The sequence below is a fragment of the Rousettus aegyptiacus genome, unplaced genomic scaffold, assembly GCF_014176215.1.
Source record: "Rousettus aegyptiacus isolate mRouAeg1 unplaced genomic scaffold, mRouAeg1.p scaffold_m13_p_16, whole genome shotgun sequence".
Classification (NCBI taxonomy): Eukaryota; Metazoa; Chordata; class Mammalia; order Chiroptera; family Pteropodidae; genus Rousettus; species Rousettus aegyptiacus.
The window spans coordinates 44,953,932-44,973,006 of NW_023416291.1; the positions used below are offsets into that span (position 1 = coordinate 44,953,932).

The 19,075-nt window shown below is 45.2% G+C and overlaps 1 protein-coding gene and 1 pseudogene across 4 annotated transcripts in view; one reads left to right on the plus strand and one right to left on the minus strand.

The window, feature by feature from the left end:
- The window catches only part of PEBP4 (phosphatidylethanolamine binding protein 4), a 226,089-nt gene that overhangs the window by 191,600 nt on the left and 15,414 nt on the right, over positions 1–19,075 (minus strand). For 2 of the 4 annotated variants that reach the window (XM_016141547.2, XM_016141546.2), the window contains exon 2: positions 3,351–3,416. In XM_016141547.2, coding sequence (XP_015997033.2) covers positions 3,351–3,353 — 3 coding nt within the window. In that variant the 5' untranslated portion in view covers positions 3,354–3,416. Of the gene's footprint in view, positions 1–2,984; positions 3,239–3,350; positions 3,417–16,568; positions 16,608–19,075 lie in introns of those variants that run through there. The other 2 variants (XM_016141551.2, XM_016141548.2) reach the window with 2 other exon arrangements.
- On the plus strand, positions 4,058–4,176 carry LOC118612623 (annotated as a pseudogene).

Genomic DNA, 19,075 nt, shown 5'->3' on the forward strand with positions numbered 1-19,075 from the left:
AAAGTTTCATAACATTGTATTTGTCCGTGACTTCTTAGATATGACACCCTAAACACAGACAACAAAATCAAAAATAGATAAGTTGAACTTCATTAAAATTTTAAAAATTTAGCATCAAAGACATACATCAAGACAGTGAAAAGACAACTGCAGAATAAGAAAAAAATGTTTGCAAATCATGTGTCTGATAAGGATTAATATCTAGAATAAATAAAGAACTCCTATCACCAAACAACAACAAAATACACAGTTCAATAAAGAAGGTACAAAATACTTAAATACACATTTCTCCAAAGAAGATATACAAATGGCCAGTAATCACATTGGCCATAAAGCTCAACATTACTTGTTATTAGGGAAATGTAAATCAAAACCACAGTGAGATACTGCTTCGCACCCAGTAGGATGGCTCTTACTAAACATACACAACATGTATATATACACACATACGAAGAAAATAACAAGTGTTGAAGAGGATGTGGAGAAATTGGAACCCTCACACATTGCTGGGATGAATATAAAACGGTGTAGCCACCGTGGACAACGGTTTGGTGGTTTCTCCAAAAGCTAAACATGGAACTACAATATGAGCCAGCAAATCTACAACTAGATATACATTCACAGAAATTTAAAGCACAGACTGGGACAGATACTTACATGCCAGTGTTCACTGAAGCCAAACAGTGAAAACAATCTACGTCTCCATCAACGGATGAATGAATAAACAAAATGTGGTATACACATACAATGGAATACGACTTAGCCATGAAAAGGAAGGAACTTATGATACGTGCTACAACATGGATGAACGAAAACATTCTGCCAAGTGAAATAAGCCAGTCGCAAAAAGACAAATATTGTATGATTCCACTTAGACCAGGTACTTAGCGTTGTCAAAGTCGTAAACTACAGAATGGTTGTTTCCAGGGTCTGGGGAAATAGAGGAATGGGGAGTTATTGTTCGATGGTTGTGGATTATCTGTTGAGGTAATAAATGTTTTGGAAATGCAAAATGTAATTAAGGCCACACTGAATTGTACCCTTAAAAATGGCTAAAATGGTAAATTTTATGCTGTATATATTTTAACACACACACACACACACACACACACACACACACACACACACACACACACCCAAGGAACTGGAGTCCACTTTGGAACCACCGGCTTCATCCACTTCCTTCGCGGTATGGATAGCTCGGTCAGCCGGCGCCGCCTGCTCCTCGTCCTCCTGACTGGCCGTGCTCTCTCCCACCGTGAGGCCTTAGCACGAGCTGTGCTCTCCGCAGACTGTCATTCTCTCCTGTCCCAAGACCGACGTGGCTAACTTTTGCTTACCCCTCAGGTGTTATTTCAACCTCACTTCATTCGGCGAAACTTCCTGGATACCTTCTCATATCCACGGGCAGCGTCTGCAATACTTTCACCAGGGTAGTCTGTACTGGGCTATTTTTATCTGCCATTTGTTTGTGTTTCTCTACCGCCAGACTGCTACCTTTATGTGGGAAGTACCTGGGGTGTCCTGTGCCTCGGTGCATCTGGCACCTGCATGGTACCTGGGAAACAGTGCTCGGTTACCATTTAAAGAAGGAGGAAAACAACGGAGGGCGGGGGGAACAGACTTCCTAAAGGAGGCGCAGCGTTGCCCCTATGAAAGTAGCCTGTGGTTTACGTGAGCGTTAGGGGTGACGTTTGCTTCCTCCTCAACAGCATTCACGGGAACTTTCCTTCCGTGTTCGTGCACATGGTTCACGGACCCAACACAGTCTCTGCCTTCCCCACGGTACTTTAACATAGTAAGTGTTGACTAAATGAATAAACGAGGATACACATTTAAAAATACTACGTTGCAAATGGAAAATTCCCACGTTTTGTTGTCTTTTGTATTTAAAGAACAGGAAAGAACCCTCGAACTCTCACGAAAGCCTTTCGTTATCAACTACTATTTGTTGCTTTTTGTGCACCTTTCATATCAGATGACCAAGTTGGAAATTATCTTGGAACGTAAAAGTATCAAAATGTAAGTTCTTTTGTTGTTATTTGCAGAAATGCCTGTTTTCCTTCTGTTGTTTTTTGAGTTGTAGATCTTTACAGGAGATACAGGAATTGGCGGTGGTGATGGGGTGTGGGGTCTGTGGCAGAGAGAGTTCCAGAGGCCCATTTTCTAGCAGTTACACTACACAAGAGTGAGGAGCCTAGGAGAGTGTCTGTGAGATAAGTACAGCCCTCGGCTCCTGCCCCAACCGCCCCATTTATCCAAGGGTCTGCTAGACTCTGGTAGGAAGCTGAGGACCTGGGCTTCTCTTCAGGGACACAAATTCTCCTTTCCAGGAAACCCCGCCTGCGGGTCTTGGCAACCGATCATTGACTAATAAGCCCAGTCCTATACCTCTAAATTGTATGTATTAATGAATCATTTCATTCACAGAATGGAAGGCCCCAGATGCACTATGAAATGGTGGCGTTTTTCAGGTCCATTTGCTGCCATGCCATCCTTGGAAGGTTAAAATATTCTGTCTGTCCTCATGGAGTAGGAACTGAACTTAGAGCTGGGTATTGGCCCACTCCTTTCGTGAAGGGATCCAATCTCTGCTTCTTTCCACATGTCTAAGGACGGGAGGAAGAAAGGGATTCTTTTTCCCATCGAATGGGAAATCAGGACCCCACAAAGGACAGAAACTTCCTAAGTCTGTTGTCTGAACTGAAATCAGCAATGCTCACCCCAACCAGTCCAGAACTCTAGCAGTCAGAAATGTGCCAACATGCTCTTTCTGGGAAAGGAAGATGCTCAGAGACAAGCATGTAGAAATTCCACATGTAGCCTCAAATCATCAGAGTGAGGAAATCAGAAAAGCCACCCTAAACATTAACCCCCTAAAGTCCTCCAGGCCACGGTTCCATCCCCATTCTCTCTGGCTCTCTGGCTGCTCATTAGGAAAAGTCCCTGCTTCATGCCTGTGGGAAACAGCGCCTGTCACTTACCCTAAGAAGTGTGGCAGCTGTCGGGTAGTGGCTTTGGGGAGTCGAAAAATCTGGCAGGTTTCTGGGCTAGAGAAAGTCGGTATCAGGTTACTTCCAGGATGCCCCACTTTGGGGCCCTTAAGGCAATCAGGGTCTGGCAGTGTTAAGGGTGTGAGAGTGTTGGGGGAGTTTCCTGGAGTGGCGGGACAGGAGGCTACAGCAGTTGGTCGTTGGGGAGTCCGTTGGAGAAAGTTCCAGAAAGTTCCAGGGAGGAGCTAAGATGTAGGGTGGGAGAGAATAGGAAAAGAAGAATGGGTGGGTTTTCGGCATTCCTCCTTCCAAAGATTCTAAGGGAAAGAGCAGAAACCACAGAGACGATTCTCTTACCATTTCTCCCAGCTTTCAGGATACGCTGTGGGGCAGGCAGAAGAGGCACCGGAGATGCACACGGAGCTGTAAGGGATGGAGAGAGAACTTATTGAGACCAGAGTCCAGGAGCGAGACAAACAGCATTTGACCGTGTAGGGCAAAAGCCACATGGACACCAATAGGAGACAGCTGGGATTGGAAACCTTACTGAGAACAGCTCAAGAGCTTCTTTCCCAGTGAGTGCGGCCTGGAGCCTCAGAAGAGCACGGGACAATCCTGGGTCAAGTGCAGGGCCTGCCAGACCTGCCGAGACCCAGCAGCAGGTGTCCCTCCAGAATGGGCAACGGACGCTCCCCTAACAGGTGACCAATCCCAGGGCGAGTCCCTGGGTTTCAGGACCTGGGTGTCCTGCTGTGTTTTTATGGACTGCATCTGGGAACCACGATCTCATTTTCTTTCTGGAAAATTCCTCCCAGGAAATTCAAGGAGTCGGTGGAAGCTCGTATGCTTCAGACAAATTAAATCGGAATCTCTGAGGGTCAGGCCTAGATATTAGTATTTTGAAGTGTTTCTCATGGGATTATAATGAACAGCCAAGGCTGAGAATCGCTGTGTGAAACATAGAGTTGTGGCAGGCACTTGCCAGATGACCAAGGTACAGAGAGACAAAAAAAGATACAGACCCTCTCCCTGAGCTCACAGCTGAACAAAGAAAAGAGCATCAAGTCTACGGCCGTGCTGTCCCAAACAAGCCCGGTCCCATCTGATCTCGGAAGCTAAGCGGCGTCGGGTCTGGTTAGTACTTGGATGGGAGACCACCCAGGAAGACCAGGTGCTGTAGGCGTAAAAAATTTAAAAAGTAAGAGATCGTAAGCCGACAAGGTCCTTGCAATCTGTGAAGGCGACCAAGGGTTGCCTCGCCTAAAAAATAAATAAACGAATAGATAGATAGATAGATAGATAGCATCAAGCAAACGACCACAACAAAGCTGCCAACCAGGTGTTGCATTCAGCTGCAGAAGCATCCCAGGGCGAAGAGGCGGGTGTATTAATGCTGTGTTCCATTTCATGCATTTTATATTGATTTGACATCTTGTCTGGGGAGAGACTGCTCCTCCCAGTGTTCGCTGATTCCGAGAGATAGTGAACAAGTTGCCTCGGAACACGCCTTTCACAGGCCGACCAACCATTCTCGAGTGTGTACCCTCAACCACCTCCTTTCCCTAACTCTCACCCACCAAACCAATATCCCCCCTTCCCTAATTACCCCAGGACCAGGTACCAAATAACTAGAGGCCATCCCTATAGCTCAGATTCTGCTGGCAGTATTCAAACTACCCATCTTAAGCTCGTTCAGCTGTTTAACTTGCTTCACTCCTTCCTTCCCGTGGAAAACTTTATTCTTTCCGCCTCCCGATAGTCCCTGGTGCTTCCCCAGCTGGGGTGGTATGCCTCTATCTCTTGGAAACTGTCATGAATAAATTCTTTGGTCAATGACATGGACCTCTCTGTGTCATCATTCGGTATCCTCTATAAATTAAAGACCGATGGGTACGATCAAGACAGAGGCTTTGGTTATCTTACAGGAGTGATGATCAAGGAAGTCTCTGAGAGAGGAACAGGAGAAGGATGCCCCATGTGCAAAGGCACTGAGGCCTGGAAGGGCCCCAGGTGCTGGTGGACAAAAGCAGGATGGAATGGCTGGAGCACTGAGCACGAGTGACCAAGGAGGACAGGGTGGGGACAGTGCGTGGGTCCTAGGCTGGATCAGAGACTCTAAGGGGTAGCATGAGATGACCCCTTTGACTTTGTCAAGCAGCCTTACAACATCTCCAAGAGCTGGACGTAACAGAACACAACAGAACATTCTGCAGGTAGAGAAACTATGGCATGGTGGGGAGTTGACTGGTCCTCAAATAAGATTCCTTTAAAAATTAAGAACAGAACTACTATATGATCTAGCAATTCTTTTTTGGTATTTACCTGAAAAATATAAAAACACTAATCCATAAAGATATATGTACCCCAATGTTCATTTCAGCAGTATTCACAATAGCCAAGACATGGAAACAACCTAAACGTCCATTGACAGATAAATAAAGAAAATGTGGTGTATATGGGCAATGGAGTAATACTCAGCTATAAAAAAAAGATGAAATACTGCCGTTTGCGACAACACAATATGGGTTAGAGGGTTGTGGGGATGAAGCAGGTAGAGGGGTTCAAATATATCGTAACAAAAGGAGACTAGACTTCGGGTGGTGAGCACATCATAGAGTATGCAGATGTGGAATTTTAATGTATAGCTGAAATTGATATAATGTTATTGACCAACGTTGCCTCAATAAATTTAGTTTTTTAAAAGCCATGCCTTGCCAGGAAAAAGAAAGAGGTGACTTATGCACTTACCTTCTCTCTGACAGGCCCTCCTAGCTAACTGATATCTCAGTCTGGCCTTCCGTGAGGTTAACAAGGTCATCGTGACCCTTCGCACTGGCACCAAGAAGCCTACAAAAAGGCTCCTGGCCCAAAAAGCCTATGGGACGAGAGGATAGAGTGCAGAACAAAGGAAGGAAGGGCTCTTCCTCCCGAGGCAGAGCACGCACGTTGGGTCTGAATCGTGGCCCTGAATCGTGGCCCTGCCACCGTGGTCAAGCTTCTTCCTCTCCCTAGGGCACTTCCTCACTGCAGGGCGGGCACACTGACATGGACCACAGGCTGTTGTGTGGAGGAGGAGGGAACGGGGCGCACAGCTCTTAGTGCATGGTGCATCTGCTCTTTTGTTTCCCCTTCAACCAGAGAACATTCTAAATCTGATGAGAATGACAACAAAAAAGACACGTTCCACCAAAACTGCGAGACAGCAGCTCATGAGATGCCGACCAGTGCCATCGGGAAGATTCAGGAAGATCGTCCTTTCCAGATAATCCCCAGAAGAGGGTCCTTGGGCTGTAGGTTTGCAAAGGGGTCACGAGACCTGCTTGGTTCAGCTAGAGTTGGCTGCCATTGTCCTGCTGCATTAAATCGAGGCTTTGGAACTTTCCTGGATGCGCGTCCCAGGAGAGCATCAAGAAAAGGTTGCGGGACGAACAGACGCTGTACCAAGCTGCAGGCATTCAGGTGCCTGTGCCGTCTCCTGAACTCTCTGCAGAAAGGAAAGACTGGAGAGGGATGTTCTTTACCTCTGCTCTTTGCCTCTGGGTGCCCTTCTCCTCTTGGATGCCTTGGGCCACTTCGGCTATCCAGATGGCAAAAACAGCAGCGTGTACAAACCCTGTGCCAAGCAGTGTGAGGGCAAGCAACCAGTACTGCCTCCTTTAATCCTCCCTGTAGCCTTTTGACATGGGCACCTTTATCTCCGTTTTGCAGCTGAAGCTTGGGGGTCACACAGTTAGCCAGATCCCAACCCAAATCTCCCCGAATCGAAAGCCTGTGTTCTTGCCTCCTCACTAGAACCCCTCGGGCCACCTACATGTCCCAGCGTCAGTGCGAAGGCCTGGTGACACGTATATCCCTCTGTTGCAACAAGCCCCTATCTCCGATTCACGATTCGCCCAAACTATCATGGCCACGAGATATTTTGGATCCTTCCTCTTTGACCCTTTTCTCCATGTCTCATCCTATTCCTTAATTCATTTAGTTGACATTCATTGGGATCCTCTCTGGGCCGGGTACTGTGTACCTCTGAGGACGCATCACCTCTTGTCACCATGTCGGAGTGCAGTTAGGAAAAAAAAAAAAAAGTGGTCAAAACTTGTTTTTTAGTCTGGAGACGACTTTAGCTGGTTCATTCTGGGAAAGGTGACTGGAATAGCATCCCCTGGGTCCAACTGTGTGCAAAGTATTCTAAGCCCTTGGGATTTCCTCCAGGATAAATACAACACAATGTTTGCCTCCACAGTTTAATGGGGAAGATGGGTATTCGCTTAACCAACAGTGAAATCAGGCAGCCTGTGATAAAAGCTACAATAAGATAGACCACATAGTAGGAATGCTGGAGGGAAATTGGACCAGAACGGAGGAAGATTTCATGTGGAGGTGGCCTTTGCAATGTGTCTCCGAGGAGGCTTACCATGAGCTCGTCCATTTTCCCTGAGAGGGGATTAGAACTCTTGCACCGGATCCTCCAGCCCGCCTGAGCCTGGAGCTCTGACGTCCACCCAGGTCCCTGCAGTCTCGTTGGATTAGCCACCTTCAGTGCCTTGCACCTGCCCCTGGCTCAAGACTCATGGCTAGGCCTGCAAAGCACCTCTCCAACAAGCCCCTGCACCGATCGATCCCTCTAGGCAGCGTTTGATTTGAGGGCTGACTGCTTAGCGTTGCCCGGTGGAGCAGTGAAGGCAGCCAAGTCATTAGGCTCCAAACCGCCGACAGCGAGTGCACACCGAGAGCTGCCAGACGCCTGGCTTGCGTTTCAGAGCATTTGCAGACATCAGCCAAGGAATGAAGAGCAGGCCTAGGATGAGGCCAGAGAACGGCAGTTGAGATCTAAGAGGGAAAATGAGGGCGGCCTTCCTGGGCCTTCTCACCTTCCCCTTCTCCTGGGTCTTGTCCAGGATACGTACCTGGGCAGGGGGCTTTGTAAGGAAAGTACCTGGTAGGATGAGGTGAATCCTCTTGGGAACTCAGGCAGACAGTCTTATTTTATGTGTGGCATTTACGAGTGTAATTATTTCCCAAAGCAATCCCAGGTGGATGCAGGCCCTTGGAGGGGCTGGGGTAGCTGCATCCTCTGGCTCTAGAAGGGATATGGGTCACGTGACCCACAGGCGGCTTCCTGCCCAGCCTCAGGCCAGCTTCCAGCAGCCCCATACCCTGCTAGGCCTCCTGAGGAACCGTAGGGACCCATAGGGACCCATCAGCAAAACGTTTAGACACAGGCCCCACAGTGCCATGCCACGGCCACCGCAGAAGGAATTCCACTCTCGGGTCAAGGGTGGATTTGTGGTCCCTTCTCCCCAACCTGGTTAAGGCAGGAAGCAGCATTACAATCTGTTTTTGACCTGCTCACATCTGGAGAGCATATCACATCTCTCATACGACATCATTTTGTAGTATCCTATCTTATCGTCTCTCTCTGTGCAGGGCCCCTGGGGTTAGTTCCTGTGGAATTAAAGAAGTCGTTTTCATCGGCTAAAGAGACTTTCACTTCTTTATTTCCCCATTGCGTTATAGCACTAAGTGCTGCACTTTGCGAGCGCGCAGTAAATATCTGTTCAGTAGCGAGGGACAAATGAGAGCTTCCGGAAAGCTCGTGCCTTTGGCTCTGTTGGGCCGGGCGCCTTCATTCCAAATGCTCAGTGTTAATTGTACCATCATCACGACGTTGAAACGACTCCTTATAGTACCGATGATACGTATTGGAATAGGTATTCGTTTGTTTTTTTCCTTCCCGCCGGCCAGACCACCATTAGAAGCACAGGTGTGCTCTGTGCTCAGGGCTGCGCTCTTGAAAAAGCGTCTTAACACTTGTGAATTGGATCCTATTGGGACTGCTCATGTGGGAAAAGCTTATATAAGTACATAATCACAGCCTAACAATCGTTTCCCTTTGTGTTTGCTTAAAGCTATGTGTCCTTGACGTGCGACTGCTAAAACATAATATTCAAAAAAGGTAAAACCAGCGTTCTTATAGTGCTACGAAGCGAACTTTTACTCAACTCGTTATTCATGAGAGAACTGGTAAGCTCGTACAACCAGTTCAAAGGGCGAGCCAAAGATCGGGGAAATCGAAAGGAACATGCAAAATGGTGGCAAAACTGGCTTTTTCCACAGTGGGAGAGGGGAGTCGACTGAACCTCCACCAGACAGAATTTATTTACACGTCTATAGACGAGAACAATTCCGTACTGCTTTTAGTTCTCTACAGTTTACGGAGTTGAAAAATGGTACAGGTCAGTGAAAGGCACAGAATTAGAGAAGTTGGAAGAATGTGTTCCAAGCAGCGTTCCACTGCAGACACTTGGTAATCTTTGTTTGCTTATTATGAACTTTCTCATGTGACAGAAGTGACATTTGAAGTCAGTGGAAAGAGGACGGACTATCCAATGAATGATGTTAAGACTACTGAATTTCCATATGTAAAAATAAAATTAGATTATGACACCATACTTTATACAGAACAGATTTGGGGTGAATTAAAAAGATAAAATGTTAAAGTAGACATTTTAAAACCTTTAGAGGAAAATAGGGGAGGGAATTTTTATGACCTTAAGGTAGGGAAGGAAATATGACAGAAAAAAAAACACAAACTGTACGAAAAAGGGTTGGTAGATTTGACTATTTTTAAAACAAAAAAAAAAAAATCTTTTTTCCATTGAGACTCAGATGTAAAAGACCACATTGCATATAGCCAATAATATCTCCACATCCAGAATTCGAAAAGACCTCTTACAAATCAAGTCAGAAAAAGACCAAAAAGCTGGCAGAAAGGAAGAGAAAACTGCAGAAGGAGCCTGGGAGTACACATCCCTCAGGAGCCGACTCCCGTTGCCCCTCCAGAGTTTTCACATGAGCACCAGCAAACACCTCCAACCATTTTAAGGAGCCCAGAAAGACAGTGCCATCCAGACGTTCTTTCAAAACCAACTGTGACCCGCCCTGGCCCTGTGCCCAGATTCCTCAGGACAGGCGTTAACAATTGCAGTTTCTCAGAAGAAGGTCTTAGGTACCTACCTGCAATGCCCAGCAAGACCTAGTGGCTCATTCCAACTCTGCTTTGACTCATGGCTACCTTGCACCTACAAAACGATGTCAGGTCCTGGTGTTCACGGCCATGGAGATGGATGGACTCCATGGTCTCTGTTTCTTTCTGCCTTGCGTCATGGGGTTTCATGAGACATCATTGAGATGATTCTTACAAAGGTCTAAAAGGCGGGGTGAGGGAAAAGTGGGCCCATAGTAAGGACTCCCTGCATGTCCACATGTGCCTTGGGGAGCTGTCTTTGAGAGTTCAACCTTAGGTCTGTTTCTTCAGACTTCCTAACAATTCTGTAAGTTATTTTCCATACTGACATGGTTTCCTTTCCACTTGCCCCAGTTAGAAGGATGTTATTTTCTGCAGCCGAACCCTGACAGATGCAGGTCAAAGAGAGAAATTGCCAGTAATGTAAAGAAAGAGGTATAATTATAGACACAAAGGTGTTTTTTTTTAATTGTGAGGATCATGTATAAGGCTATGCTAATCAATTTGAAAACATTGATAAAACTGATAGCTTTTCAAATACATATAGCATTCACATTTATAAAAAATAAGAAGCCCAAAGAGACAAATAACAATGAAAAATTTGAAAATGTTGTCAAAGGCTTACCTTTTAGATATGTACTAGACCCAAGTGATTTTAAGAGAGAATGATTTCTAAAATAGCAGGATATTTTATTTAATGTTAAAAGATATGTTTGTTTGTTTGTCTGTTTGTTTTCATTCAAAGTAACTCCCGGTTTCTCCTACTTGCTCAGCAGTTCATAGCCCATCCTTAAATTCAGCGCATTCACCACGTTTTTGGATATGGTGAGGAGAGCAGAACAAGAAAGTCATTGTTCACCTTTGAATTTCAAAGCAGGTATTATCTTATTGGAGAGACAGAGCCTAAATGCCACAAAACACTTGATATTCAAGGGCCAGATTTTTGAGAAAGAAGTTATTTTTATTTTGTTTTGTATTAAAAAAAAAACTTGGCTTTACGAATCAATGGCTATTGATAAAACAAATGAAAATATAGAGTTTAGGATCACAAAAGGACAGTTTTCTCACTCCAAAATGAATTGAATGAGCCTAACCATATGACAGAAAGAAAGGAGACTTGAAGGTGATACTAACAGACATCAAAGGAAGAATCTCTGAAGAGTGCTCAGCACCCTGGCTCTCTCCTGGTTGAAACTGAAAGCCGAGATGAGAAAAACCCTGGGTGGTTAAAAAGAGTCCCACAGCAGAGAGGTCCGCAGGCTGGCTCCGCATGGCCCGACAAGCCTGGGAGGACTGGGCTGGGCACATCTGCAGCAGATGTCAGCACATGGCAACAGAATTCGAAGCAAGAGGTACCACGAGGACCAAATAACTCACCTTGTGCTACAAGGATGAGTAAGCCTCCCGGAATTCAGATCACTACAGAGAACAGAGAGGAAGGAGGGGAGAATATGGAGTTGATTTCAATTTATAGTCTGAATTGACACGTTTCAGTACAAAAGTGGCAAAATTTATAAGGGTACGTTTTCTTTCATTAGCAGAAATGGGCCGTCTTGAACTAAGCGTTTGTTACGGATAAATGAAGACAGTTTCATATTTGTATCTCTGAACCTGTGTGACATTTATACCTGCTATAAACCTTAATGGGTCCAGATATTTCCCATGCTATAAAAAAGTTCACCATTAGAGAGATAGGAAGTTTCCCGATACATTTTACAAAGCTGGCACAAGAATCATAGCAAAACCTAATGAAATCCAGAAGAGAGTAATTGCCAACCTTTCTTAGGAATAGAAAACACATCTATTATATGCTTCTATATCCTGGCAAGTCAAAGCCAGCAACAAGACAAAAGGAATCGTTGACACATGACCAAATTGGCTTTATCTCAGAAATACGAGGATGGTTGAATATTAATATATCTATTAATGTAATTATCCCTTTAAAATGATCATCTCAATGCCAGAAAACTATTAGATAATTTCCAATATACATTCTTAATATTTAAAACACATCATAATGGAAATATATGTCTTGTACATGGATTGGAAGATAATATTGTTAAGATATCAATACTACCCAAAGTGATCTATAGGTCCAGGGCAATCCCTATCAAAATCTCCATAATAACTTTTATAAAAATAGAAAAATCCATCGTTAATTCATATGGAATCTCAAGAGACCTCGAATAGCTAAAACAGTCTTGAAAAAAAGAAGAACGAAGTTGGAGGACTCACACTCTCCGATTTCAAAAGTTATTGAAAAGCTGTGGTGATCAAAACAGTGTGGTACTGGTATAAAGACAGATAGATAAACTAAAGGAATAGAATAAAGAGCTCAGAAATAAACCCTTGCAAATATGATCAAATAATTGTTAACAAAGGTGCTAAGACCAATGAATAGGGGAAAGACTAGTCTCTTTAAGAAATGGTGCTGGGAAAACTGAATATCCACCTGAATGAAAAAAAAGAATGAAGTTGAACTCTTATCTAACAGCATAAACAAAAAATTAACTAAAAACGGATCAAAGACCTTAACGTAAGACTTAATATAAGAGCTAAAACTATAAAACTCTTAGAGGAAAACATAAGAGCAATTCTTCATGGCAGTGGATTTGTTAATGATGTCTTAGATATGATACCAAAAGACACAAACAACTAAAAAAAAAAAATAGACAAATCAGACTTCCTGGGAATTAAAAAAAAAAAACTTTTATGCACCAAGGAACAGAATAAAAACCCCCAGAGAATAGGAGAAAATATTTGCAAATTACATATCTGATAAGGGATTAATATTCAGAAAATATAAAGAACTGATGAAACTCAACACCACTACCAACAACAAAATACCAAAAAACCCAGTTCAAAAATGAACAAAGGACTTGAATAGACATTTCTCCAAAGAAGATACAAATAAATGGTCAATACACATGTGAAAAAATTGCTTGACATCACTAGTTGATTAGATAAATGCAAATCAAAACTACAGTGAGATACCACCTCACGCTGATTAGGATGGCTACTATTAAAAAAAAAAAAAACAGAGAAGAAAACTGTTGTCAAAGATGTGGAGAAATTGGAACTCTAGTGCAATGATGGTAGGAATGTAAAATGGTACAGCCCCGGGGAAAATAGCATGAGGGTTCCCCCAAAAAATTAAAAATGGAATTATCTTATGATCCAATAATGTCACTTCTGGGTATATACTCAAAAGAATTGAAAGCAAAACCTTGAAGAGATACTTGCACACTCATGTTCATAGCTGCATTACTCACGATAGCCAAAAGGTAGAAGCAATCTAAATGTCTATCAACAGATGAATACAGACACAAAATATTTATACATATACCACACACACACATATGAGAGTATTATTCATATAGACATATGATAGATTATTCAGCCTTAAAACAGAAATTCTGACACATGTTACAAAGTGGATGAACTTTGAAGACATCACGCTAAGCGAAATAGGTCAGTCACAAAAGGACAAATACTGTATGATTCCAAACATGTGAGAGCCTTAGAGTCGGGAGTCAAATTCACTGGGGCAGAAAGTGGAACGGTGTTCGCTACAGGCTGAGGAGAGGGGGGAATGGGGCGTTACTGTTCAATGGAAACAGTTTTAGTTATGCCAGACGAGAAATGTTCTCGAGACGATGGTGCTGAAGGCTGCACAGCAGTGTGAATGTGCTCAATGCCATTGAACTGCACACTTACAAATGGTTGAGGTAATAAATTTTCTGGTTGTATATTTTACCACAATTTTTTAAATAAAAAAACCCATAAAACCACATCTAAGTCAACTTAAAATAGATAGCTCTCTCTAAACAAATTAAATAAAATCTACATTAAATCGTAAATATAGCGAGAAAATGATAACATTTTAATATTAAAGAAGTATTGATTTTTTTCAGAGTTGAATCAATGGAGAAATGCCTATATATATCTAGACAAAATAGTTTAATATTTTAAAAATATCAATTATCTTTAAATAAAAGTATAAACTAATTCTAATAATTTTTTTGAGTTTTTAGTGAAAATTTACAAAATAAGTCTAAACTTTGTTTGAAAGAATCGATATAACAGAATAGTCAAGAAGTTTTTTGAAAAACAAAGTTAATGGGATGTAGAGGGGAGAAGAGCTTGTTCTATTTAATTTTTCAAAGCTACGATAATTAAAACACTATGGCTCTGTCACAAGAATAAACAGTTCAATGGAACAGAATCTACAGTCCAGGAACAAATGCAATTATGAGCAAATATTTAGTATGTTATAAAATTGGGATTTAAATTAGAGAAGTACAAAGGCTAAGACAATTGGTTATCAAATAAATAAATAAATAAATTCCAGACAGCTCGAATAGTTAAATATGAAATACAAAACTATGAACGAATGAGAAAAATAATATAAAAATATTTATATGATATTGGAGAGAGAAAAGGCTCACTAAATTAAAAGCAAAGAAAAGAACCAAAAACAAAAAATGGGTGTTGCTTAAGAGACAAAAATCCAAAATTTGAATGTTCGTACACAAGTTTAAAATTATCAAATGCCAATAAATGAGATATAAATCAAGTGACAAACTAGGAAAAAATATTTACAACAGGTAACAAAAGATTAATACTTAATATATAAAAAACCATTATAATCAATATAAAAAGGATTATTCCTCTAAAAAATGAGTAAAGGTCATGAACGAACAGTTCACAGAAGAAGAAATTAAAATACAACTAAACCAATGTACCAGTTCACTATCAAAGAATGAAAATTGGAACTAGGCACATTTTGATACATAATATATATCAAAAGCCTTAAAAATACTTATACAATTTAATGCAGAAACTCTACCAGGAATTTACCTTAAGCAAATGCCCAGGTATTGGTGGTATTTATAGTAGTAATAATCTGGAAGCCGTGTAAGTCTAATAGGAAGGAATTAGATTTTTTTTTTTAAATGACAGTATTTTATATAGGGGAAACCACCACTAAAATATAGAAAATACACCATTAAAAACAATGTAAAAGATACTTATTGCTTTAAAAAGATGCACATAATCATAGCAGCCGGCGTCCCAAGAAGAACTTGATGGTACGCTCAAATTTGCTTAAACCTAAGAGGGATTAATAAAAGGGCTACTTACAAAGCTAAGGGCAGCGTGTAGAGGTAGACATAAGAGGTAGGAACAACCTAGAGCTAGTAGCCCCAAGGGATGCAGGGAGGGCAGGGCAGGGAGGGTGGTGAGGTGAGTGAGGCACCTAAGATGGGAAATTTGAGGCAGCATTGTGCTGTGCAGGTGAGAGCAAATGCTCCCCACGATACCTCCCTCATCCCATCCTGGTCTTGGCCCTGAGGAAGAGGCTGTAAAGGAACCTGGGAGAAGAATCCTGCAGAGAAGCCTGCCTAGGGAGTGATCTTTAAGAGGAGGCCTCAGGTAACCCCAGGTGACTCTTCAGGGATGCTGCCTGAGATAAACACCCTGTCCTCACTCTCCTCCAGCCTCTTATCTCCTGCAGGGCTTCTTCTCCTCATCAGACCCATCTGGAAGCCGGAGGGCGAGGCCGCTCCATGGTCATCCCCTGGGGCAGCAGGGCGGAGGCAGGTAGACTGGACCCAAAGGCGCAGAGACACAGTAGAATAACACGGTACGAAGCGAAGCGAGCAGGTTCCAAATCAATACCCAAAACCTCATAACCGCATCATCTTCTCCTGCGCCTGAGCGAATCTCATGCTGTTTTATGCCGCAGCGTGCCATACAGGCTTGTGGCCTAGCAGCAGCAGGCTTCTAGACGATAATGTACCAGGAGCCACTTTAAAATGCAGCCAGAGCTGCCGGGCCACAGGGCCGGCCTTGCACATCTTGTACTTCAAACCTGGGCATGTTAAAACAGGACAGAATAATAACCTTCGCGCTGGCCCAAGCAAACTCATTTCCACCCCCCCCCAGAAAAAACCGTCTACAGAGATAACAAGAGAGCGGATATTACGACTGCGGGGGTCACATAACCTAGGTGTGCAGGAGGCTTTGCCATCTAGGTTTGCGTCAGGCACTCCGTGACGTTCGCGCAACCACAGGACCGCCTAAGGACGCGTTCCTCGCACCGCGCCCTCCCCGTTACGGGATGTATGAGCTACTTCAGTGCCCTCACTCAGCCTATTAGTCGTTTCCAGCCTCTGCTGTGACTTTAATCCCTCCCTTCCGACTCGATTCTACCAGCTCTTACACACACGTAAGTCTCTTCCATCGTTAAAGCAATCCCTCTGTCGTGGAGACTAATGCCTAGCCCCACCCCTCCTTTGGACCGAGGCACACTCGTTCTCCCAGCTGCCAAGAGGGTCATCTGCTGAGAGCGCACAGCTCAGCCCTCCTCTGGGAATTGCCAAAGGGCGCTACCTTCGCCCCAGGCGATACCCATTTTCCAGGGCAGGCCGCACCCTATGACTGACTGGTGCCGGGATGTTTGAAGGGTATTCAAGATTGGTTTTAAACAGGTATAGTAAGACGTGCAGACGCAGAGATGACTGTCGTGAAGGAAATTCATACTCACGGACCCCTGGAAACAGGATGCACAGCACGTCGCGCGGGGCCGAACGGGGAGGTACCCGATTTGGTCAAGAGGCAGAGGGAGTGAGGAGAAAATAGGGAAACACGTGGGCAAGAATCTTTACGATGGTTTCCATGGGGAAAGCAAGCCCAGGCTGAGCGAGCATGTCTAGGACTGGTTGTTTGGATAATTTCGTGGGCTCTGGGGCATGGGGCTTGTCCTAGTTGTCTGGTGCCTGGCCCTGGGGTGGATAGTGGCTCTGAGCATCCCGTAACTGTGGCCACTACGGACCCTGGAGGGGTTGGTTAGCAGATGAAAGCTGTGTCGCAGGAGACTTTCCGACCCTCGGAACTGGCTAGCCCTGGCAGGGGCAGCCTCTCTCTACCATCATCAAGGCCCCGGATGTCAGAACATCAGATAATACAGAAAACGAAAAGGCATGATTAACACACGCAGTCAAGCCTCAACCCCCACTTGCCTTCATTCCGGGGGTAACTCTGAAGGGCCGTCCGGGCTCCGCGGCTCCCACAGCGCGGCCGAGGCCTGCTCGTCAGCGAGTCACAGTCCAGCTGCTCCCTCGGCTCTGTCCCGCTGCCCCTTCTCGGGAGCACGCCCCGCCAAGCCTCCTGCCTGCGGACCTTCACCCGGCACCTGTGTCCCAGGGAACCACCTTAGGATGCTCGCTCGCCCCCACCACCCCACTAACCACCACGCATCTCTCGCGCGCGTCCCCTTCACAGCCAGGCTTGTTGCAAGGGCAGCCTCTCCTCGCTGTCCCGCTCCCACGAAAGCGTCGCGACGCCACGCCCTTTGCTCGGCTGTTCCCAAACGGGGGGCGCGCATCAGAGCAGCACGCGGAGGCCTTGCGAAAACGCAAACTGCAGGCCGCATCTCCAGATCAGAGGCGAGGCCCACCAATCTGCTTTCCCCGACATGTTCCCATGGTAGAGAGCCCCCTGCATGAGCAGCCCCCCAGTGCTGCCAGGATAGCTTCCTCACAAGACCCGCCCTGATGCGGCGTCCATTGACCCTACCTGCCTCATCGCTCTCCTCTGTTATGGGTCCCTCGGCCCCGGTTGGGGTTTCTCGTGGAGATAAGCTCTCCCTCTCACCTCTCTGGGCCTTTGGGCATATTTTATTTGCTCAGTCTGTACTTGCTGGACACCCCTTGCTTCTTTGCCCTGCCTGGCTGGCCCCTTCTCAACTTCCTGTCTTGTTTCAAGCCACATCTTCAGAGAAGGCCTTGATCCTCTACCTGCTTCCCTTTCCAGGCAGCCTTTACGAAATTATCACAGAACAACGAGTAGAAAAATGAACACCGGGGGAGGCAACTCTCTTTAATTATAGAAAACGGGCCTCCTCCGGGCTGAGGCCGAGATGGAGAAGGGGAGTGCCGGGCCCACTGGTGGCTCCTGGGAGGACAAGGATAAGGCTGCATCTGTAGGAGGAGGGGCACGTGGCAGTTTGTTCCCACTCCCGTCTGCTTCATCACCCCCAAACAGACAACAGGGGTGGCCTCCAAGGGTCTCTTCCCGCTCTGCCCCCCTCCTACACCGTACCACTGGGATCAGACGAAACCCACCCCATGCACCAAATCTCCCTGGGGAGCCACCCGCCGCCCACTCTGGCGAGAATCATGTGATTGCTTGCATGCGTCTGACAAGCTCCCCTGAGTGATGCTTTGAGGGGTGACCTTGCTGCCTAGGACAGAACCAGCTCTTTGCAAGTTTGTGATATGCATGGTGGGTTTGCTCCCTGAGTCTGGGCCGGGGGTGGAGGTGGGGAGGCCGCGGCAGGGCACACTCAGTTTTTCTCTGCAGATATTTGGCCCCAATTTGCAAGCCCAGGTTATGTAACACCTGAGGAGAACTACGCTCCCCTGTCATCCACACCTTTTTCCTTTCTGTGGAGCATTTCACAAGCTCAGCTGCTTCTCAGAGAAGGTCTATTTTGGGAGCTGTTTTCATTTGACCTATATTAAGCACAGTCACAAGGCAGAGGCAAGTTGCAGGGTGCAGGGTGGCCTGCTTGCTCTTTGTGCTTTTTTAATGTCACGAGTGAGAAAACCAGACAAGCTGATGTCCACAGCTTGGGAGCTAAAATTCAAGTGGCCCAGGGACCTCACCAGGGCGTTAAGCTGTAGAAACTACTAGCCTTGGACAATCTACCTGTACTAGTGCTGGCCAAGGCCACCTTCTCATGTCACAGCTCTGAGTTGCCTCCCCCTGAGGTCACTGCAGCACTAGCCTGGGAGAAATTTATGTTCCCTGTAATCCTACAATCTACCAGGACAGGCCAGGATGAGTTCCGGCTTGTGAAATACAGTTAGTAGAGTTTTAATTGACCATTAGTCCCTCCGGTGGGAATTCTGCTTCCTGAGTTAATAATTAAATCACATGACCAGCAGGGGGAGAGAAAGGGTTGCTGGGAGCTGTTTATGCACAAACGGGCACTCCTCAGAGTTCCCAGTGCTTTGAGGGTCCACGGATAAAACGACAACAGAGATGATTCGCT